Below are 7,500 nucleotides of genomic sequence, written 5' to 3'. Positions count from 1 at the left end.
AGGCTTCCTTGTCATTACCGCTTTAAACATTTTTTAATCTATCGTCTTTAAGTTATTATAAATTTCTAGTCTATTGTGTTTTTTTTTAATTTCTTTTCTTTTATGAGGTTAATGGCAAATAAAAATGAATGAATGAATAAAAGAAAAATGAGTCCTTACCAGAGTCACTCCCAGAGGGGATCTTTGTTGTCTTTAAAGATTTGATTGCGTTCCCTTCTTCTCGAAATTACTTGTTCTTAGCTTCTTGATCCCTAAAATGGTTTATTCGCTATTTTCACAAATATAATACATATCATTTTGGGGGGTTATTTGCATTAAAACAATGGCTATTCAGTTCACTGAAACGTGATACGATGACTTCATGAGAAGAACCACCAAAACGTATTGCATTATGGGAATGGGAAAACAGCTATGTTTTGTCTTTGTTCCCTGTTTCCAAGTTAAAATTAAGCATGTTTTCTTGCTCCCCCAAAACCCTTGGGAAGGCCCAATTAACATCTAACATTTCGACACTCTTGCTGGTGACATCATCATGGGTGACTTAAGGCCGAGTGCAGTTCTTTTCCTTTAATGAGATATAAATATGAATTGTCATTTCTGCACACTTTTGTACACAACACAAACTAACTCATCGCGAAAATCTCATGAAATACAAGGGGTTTTGCAATCTTTGTCTCGATCAGTGTGCGGTGCGATTAGTCTAGGATACATCTCGGCCAATATTTTCCGGCACCGGAAAGCTTCACACTCGTCGGGTAAGATTTCCCTTTGTAACCATAAAACATGGAGCCTTCGGGATAGAAACAAGCTTCTTTTCTTACTCCAAATTTCTGCTCAAGTTCTTTCACTACCTCTTCCTCCCCTCCTACGATTTCGACAGCTTCTTTCTTGACTCTGTTGTTTCCAAGATATGTTGTAGAAGTGAGTCTATTTCCGGTCAGAGTAAGCCTTCCCCAGGGTTTTGCGATAGTGCATATCCGATCGTGGGTAAATGGTGACTTGGCATCTGTTTGATGATACTCTAACCTCTCCTTGAAGTCTTCCGTCTTTCTTTGAGTGAGGTCAAACCCATATCTTATAGCCCATAACGGATCGCCAGGGCTTGTGTACTTCTCTTTCGGCATTTCTTCTCGGTCACATTCATCAACTTTTATTTTAATCTTTTCTTCGTAGAAATAGTAGTCTTCATCTTTTCGAACTCGATAAATTCCACTTGGCTTCTCCTGATGTTCGCCAAAAGCGTTAAAGCGAAGAGGCATCAAGTAACCATCGCCGAAAGCCACATCTGTCATCCATTTATCGTCTTGAATATTCACCATGAGAAAATGATGACCAAGCGGTGGACCGATTATTCCGGCCTTCCCGCCATAAACTGATGCAGAATGTTTCTTGAAGCTGAAGCCAAAATAATCGAGAAGAAGGGAATACAAAGTATTGAGCTCATAGCAAAATCCTCCGCGATGTCGACGAACAACCTTGTCAAACAGCCAATCCTTTGAAAGTGTTATTCTCTCCTTTCCATACACGCTCAGGTTTTCAAATGGCACTGCTGACATATGGCAGCGCTGTAGTTCTGACAAGGTATCGATGGTAGTTTCTATCGGCCCAGTATAATGGATGCGAGTCAAGTAATCACTTGCTTCTTCCGCAGTAAGTTTTTCAACCATTTGGAAAGCGATGAAACAATATCGGGAATGGTCACGCACCATAAAATCATTGAACCCTTCCGGGTTTTTGTGGAACGAAGCATTAAGCTCAAAGGATCTTTTGAATATTATAGAATAGAAGCAAAGGCACAAAAGAACAAAAGAAATTAAAGGCTGAGTTTGACGCCAAAAGTACAGAGAAATGAATCCTAAACGATAACTTTTTTTTACTCGTGGATATATCCCACGAGGTTTGGTGAGGATCTTTAGGCAAATTTGTCACTCCTGCGTAACCGGAAGTTCGATCTAATTAGCCAATCAGGATGGATAATCACAACGCAGCCTGCACAGATGTGACTTCCTGTTTGCTAGGTTGTACGCTGCCATTGCTGTTTGCATCCTCGGAGACCCAGGGGCAGATCGCGGAGGCAAGGGAAAGTCAAAACGTGCGAAAGAATATGGCGACGAAGAAAAACATAGTGGGGCGAGAAGAGCCCCTGGGGACAAGTTCTTACCAGACCAGTTCCAAACAGCAGATAATTCTCAATTCTGATTGGTGCCAGAAATTCTTTGTGTTTTTCTGCCCAATCAGAGGTCAGCAGGCCGTGAAGTCGTTTCGTGTCTTCTTACACGGAAATCCCTTGATCGCCATACTCGCCTTGGTTTGTTTGGCAAGGTTTTGCTCGAGGAGAAAAGTCTCAATCACAGCACAAAATATACAGGGAATCGTTCGGAATATCGGCGGAGAAATACGCTGGACCTTTCGCAGGTATTGGTACAGTAGCGTATTTCCAAGTGTGCGAAATTTGTTTAAAGATGTTCTCACCGATTCACCTAATAAAATAGCAGTGCAGCGATTACTTAATTGATCTGGCAATTATTTCTATTCTGCCCCGTTATCCTGGTCGAGGTATTTCTAGAAATCTTACATGAATTGCGGTGGCAATAACTTTTGCTAATCTCGAGAAATTCTTCATCGCACGGGCCACACGCAGCACGACTTTATTTCAATGCGCGCCGAATTAAATTCAACGCTATCGAGCTCGTGTTCTCTTCACGATATTGTTCACGATGAGCCAACCGAAAGAAACAGTTCAGTCACGCCTGTTGTCGAGTGCGTTCTTACGTTTTTGTTAACAAACAGAGACAGCGAAACCTTTATGGTAAATTTTTGAAAATATTTGAAGAGGCTTTCGATCAAACTTAAAAGTGCATTGTGCGACACTTGTCACAAAAGGCTGAAATCAATCTAGAAAAAAAAAAAGTCATGTGCCATTTCAGCAAAGCACTTGTTGAAAAGGAGACATCCCCTTTATCCTTTGATACCGAGGCAAGATGCAGAAACTGCTTTTCACAGTGACATGGAAAAAGGTTATAGAATTCCCTTTGAAAATGTACCAATTAAGCCAATTCCACCATCCTCAGTGATGTATTGTCCTGGTGAGTTAAAAAATCACCATGAGGAAAGCACCCAAACACCAAAATCAAGTTGCCACTGCTTTCCAAAATCAAGCAAAGGAATATCTGTCAAGGTATACACAATTCCAATAATTCTGTATACATACACACACTGTATGTTGATGTAGAAACACATGTTTTATTATACTGACAGTACACTAGAAAATGACATTTGCCATTGTTGTAATGGCATATTCTTAAGTTTCAAGTTTTTTGCAAATTACTTAGTTTAACTTTTTACAAAAGATGCCATATCCTTATCCTTTAGGACTGGCTCAGAACAGATGTTCAGCCAAGTGCTCCGGCTTATTGTCACACATGCCACCTGAGCCACTCCAGAGGATCATTAATGAATCAAGATTAATTTACAACCAGAAATAGTTTGTTAGATTTGGTCAGGTTTATCTCAAAAGTTTGTCCAGCGTCCTTCCCTGATTTGTTTGGAAACAAGCGAGAAGCGTTATTTTGCATTCTTCCAGTGGACTTTTTTTCATCTTTCAGCTTTTTCATAAATTTTTCAAATTCTTCTTCAGTTTATAGTTCTTTCTCACATCATGTGCTGGGTCACAGAATTATGATATGGTTTCAAAATCTAAAAAACAAAATACTGCTCACTGAATTGGTTTTCGAGATACTTTTCAAGCAACAAGTTTTAGAGGGCCTTTGAGCAGCACTGTACCATTACCATAGCAGCAGTTGGGACCCAGCAAACACATTGCCTCGCAATAGTATTACACAGGTATGAAGCTGTAGCCCTTTTGTAAAGATTGGAGTAATCTTTTTCCCATTCCCTAAACTGAGAAAATAATTTCTCTTTTCATCAGTGACCACATTTCTGTCATTCTGTAGAGTGCTCTTTACCTCTTCGAACAATTGTCTATCTAGATTAATGCTGCAGTGACATTTTGCATTTTGCCTGAGTATAATATTAATGCTGATTTCAAAACCCAAGCAGCTGGATACAGTTGAACAACAACAGTAATAGTAATAATAATAATAATAATAATAATAATGATAATAATCATAATCATAATCATAATAATAATAATAATAATAATAATAATTATTATTATTATTATTATTATTATTATTATTATTATTATCATTATCATTATCATTAATATCATTTTTGTCATTGTTCAACATATTTGTACTATAGAAAGAGTATCCTGTTTCCTTCTTTCTGTGGGAAATATGAAAATAGTACATAAATCAGTTACTAATGGTTCATTTTTTGAGGTTCTATTTTGTTTCCCTAAACTGAAATATTGTGCTACTTTTTCTGATGTGTCCAATAACGCTGACAAATTAATAAAAAAATATTGAACGAATGTGAATTAATTATTAACAGTTGTCACATTTTTGGGATCTTTGATGTAAAGACAAATATCAAGGTTAAGATTTTATATTTGCAGAGGTACAACTCAGATTATGTACTACATGGATCCAAACTCGTTTTACTATTGGAGAAGATTTCTTTCAGCATTGTTTAAGAAACCTCAGGACTCCGTTGTTGTTATTACTGTCGAACACACAGCACACTTTTGTATGAAATATGAAATAGCAAACAAGAATTTCCTTAGAGCAAAATTAATGTTGCTTGAGAACATTAATGACAGCCCAACTTACGGTGCTCACAATCTCTTTCCTGTGTTCTTTGCAACTGTCTTTAATCTTTTTTCACGTTCAGATTATTGTCCATTATCCAAGTAACATTGTCTTAAAGGAATTGCCAGCACATTTGCACAGCCTGGGTATTGCCCTTTGCAAGGCTATTAAAGAACACATCAGCTGTTACTTTGGCAGCATTCAGAAGCAAACGTTTTCTCTGGAGATCAGCAAAATTTCAGCCACAGCAATTGATGCAAGAAATCGAGAAATACCACGACTAAGAAAAGGAGATCAAAAGTAATCGCTGCTATTTTATTACTGAGGTGAATCGGGGAGGACATCATTAAGAAAATCTCGCACACTTGGAAATACGATGCTGTAATGATACCTGCGAAAGGTTCAGCGTAATTCTCCGCCGATATTCCGAACGATTTCCTGTACATTTTCATTTTTGTGCTGTGATTGAGACTTTTCTTGCCAAACAAACCAAGGCGAGTATGGCGATCAAGGGATTTCCGTGTAAGAAGACACGAAACGACTTCACGGCCTGCTGACCTCTGATTGGGCAGAAAAACACAAAGAATTTCTGGCACCAATCAGAATTGAGAATTACCTCTGCTGTTTGGAACTGGTCTGGTAAGAACTTGTCCCCAGGGGCTCTTCTCGCCCCACTATGTTTTTCTTCGTCGCCATATTCTTTCGCACGTTTTGACTTTCCCTTGCCTCCGCGATCTGCCCCTGGGTCTCCGAGGATGTGCTGTTTGCGGCCTTTATACTTAAAAGTGTTTGAGCACCTTCCGCTGCATTTCGAAGCACGAAACTGAAGAAGTAAAGAAATGGCGTCCTTGGAAGGTGAAGCAAAAGATGCTGAACAAGTACACATTGGTGCAATTAATTGTACACCGCCTTTCACTCACCAACGCGAAGACTTTTTATACATGTCGAAATGGAATCGACCTGAATCGATAGACATGGTGAGAAGACAGTCTCTGTCGATCCCCTAAGCTCACGGGGGATTAACAAATTCCATTTGGAAGGTGACTTCCATTTGGAGAGTGACATTGAAGCTATCAAAGTATACTAATGTTTATCAAAGCTATCACGACGTTTTGCAAGCTATCAGTCATCAAGGCCATATGAATCCAGCTTGAACAGCATCAGTGACATGAAAACAATGAGGCAACCAAGCAACCCATGCTTCCAGACACTAGTACTTGTGTGGCGGACCATAAGGACAAACTGTCGAAAGTCTCAGCCACTGATTATGTAAGGAAAAGTGATGAGGAATCCGTACCAATCTCCTGCGATAGAGCAAGGGCTAAGGGCGTTCGCAAATGCAAACATGCTCCCCGGGACATGTACAGGGAACCTTCCAGGGCCCGGTTGTTCAAAAGCTGATTAACGCTAATCTCAGATTAAAAATTAACCATTTCTCTACTCCCAAATGCTGTTCAACGCTGATATTCGGCAAAACTTTACATTAGAAGAAGTTAATCTTGAAAAACAAATATAAGCAAAAGAAACTTTCACCAAAAAGTTGAAAACAGGAAACAATAGTTTACACTATTCCTGGACTCCGAACAACCGGGCCCAGAATTTCTTACAATAAAACGTCGAGCTTGTTTCATAAAAACAAGGTAATTAGAAATTGTATGGTGCATTATTTAAAGCAGAACGTACCGAGCTCGTCTGAGTTGAGAAAGTGTTTATCTCTTGCTTTTGGAAAATAATATTATATTGCGGTAAGAATGTCTAGACCTAGACCGCAACTCAGACGTAACAAATCTTCGAGAGTAGGAGATTTTAATCGTCATTTTTATCATATTACCCGCAGGACTGCTAAACACAAAAAAGACTTGTCAGTTCTATTGTGTATTCAAGTTCAATCTGTTACTAAGCATTCAACAAAATTGAACCAACAAAATGAGAGTTATTGTCTATCAAGAGAAAAGCTATAGATATCAGGAGACGTTGAATCGAACCCAGGCCCTGTTGCTCATGGGACGAGTACACATACAGTATTAAGAAATCCTTCTATAGCACTGTTGAAGGCTCGATAAGCTCAGAAAGGATTGAAGGCACTAGGATGTACCTCAGATGGTTCATGCTTCTTTTCTTCTGTTGCCCACCAGTTATACAATAATCCTTCCTATCACATGAACGTGCATGCTGCTGGAGTTGACTACATCAGAAACAACCATCAAAAATTTATTGGACCCATTACAGAGCAACTGTGGATGTGTTGTCACAGCAACATACATGGTGCGATGCACTTATTGTGCAAGCAGTTTCCGATGTATTAAATGTTACAATACATATAAATGAATCCATTGAGGGGTGGGCACCAGTAACTATTATCAGTCCTATAAGCGGACAACAGGGAACTACTGTTATTAACATTGGACATCTCTATGAAAGACACTATGTTTCAGCAGTTCAGTTAGATTATTATAATGACAGTATTTCAGGCTATGAAATCAGCAGTGTTACCAATGTCAAAAATTATTCAGAGGTAATAAAACATTAATTAACCATGGCCAAAAATGGTGTGTGTGTCAATAATAATTTCTGCAAAGCAGTGGCAAAAAGAGCTTATATAAGAGAATGGAGCCAAAATAATCGAGAAGAAGGGAATACAAAGTATTGAGCTCATAGCAAAATCCTCCGCGATGTCGACGAACAACCTTGTCAAACAGCCAATCCTTTGAAAGTGTTATTCTCTCCTTTCCATACACGCTCAGGTTTTCAAATGGCACCGTTGACAAATGACACCGCTGTAGTTCTG

At 38.9% G+C, this 7,500-nt stretch overlaps 1 protein-coding gene and 1 long non-coding RNA gene across 2 annotated transcripts; both read right to left on the bottom strand.

The window, feature by feature from the left end:
• Positions 1-246: 246 nt before the first annotated feature.
• Positions 247-2,098, bottom strand: LOC138015253 (arylamine N-acetyltransferase, pineal gland isozyme NAT-3-like). The gene has a single exon (XM_068862220.1). It carries the CDS (start codon positions 1,707-1,709, stop codon positions 696-698), a length of 1,014 nt encoding a protein of 337 aa, XP_068718321.1. The 5' UTR covers positions 1,710-2,098; the 3' UTR covers positions 247-695.
• A 1,125-nt stretch (positions 2,099-3,223) lies between these two features.
• LOC138015973 (uncharacterized) lies at positions 3,224-5,221 on the bottom strand. Its single transcript, XR_011125679.1, has 2 exons — positions 5,104-5,221; positions 3,224-4,992 (listed from the first exon to the last, which is right to left on the bottom strand). It is a non-coding gene; the product is annotated as an uncharacterized lncRNA (long non-coding RNA).
• Positions 5,222-7,500: the final 2,279 nt, after the last annotated feature.

The sequence above is a fragment of the Montipora capricornis genome, chromosome 9, assembly GCF_036669925.1.
Source record: "Montipora capricornis isolate CH-2021 chromosome 9, ASM3666992v2, whole genome shotgun sequence".
NCBI lineage: Eukaryota > Metazoa > Cnidaria > Anthozoa > Scleractinia > Acroporidae > Montipora > Montipora capricornis.
The sequence above is the reverse complement of the archived record's forward strand: the minus strand, read 5'-3'. Positions and strand labels throughout refer to the sequence as shown.

Bases quoted from the DNA above. Each gene is read 5' to 3' on its own strand.
- LOC138015253 (XM_068862220.1), bottom strand. From the start codon at position 1,709: ATGGTGCGTGACCATTCCCGATATTGTTTCATCGCTTTCCAAATGGTT.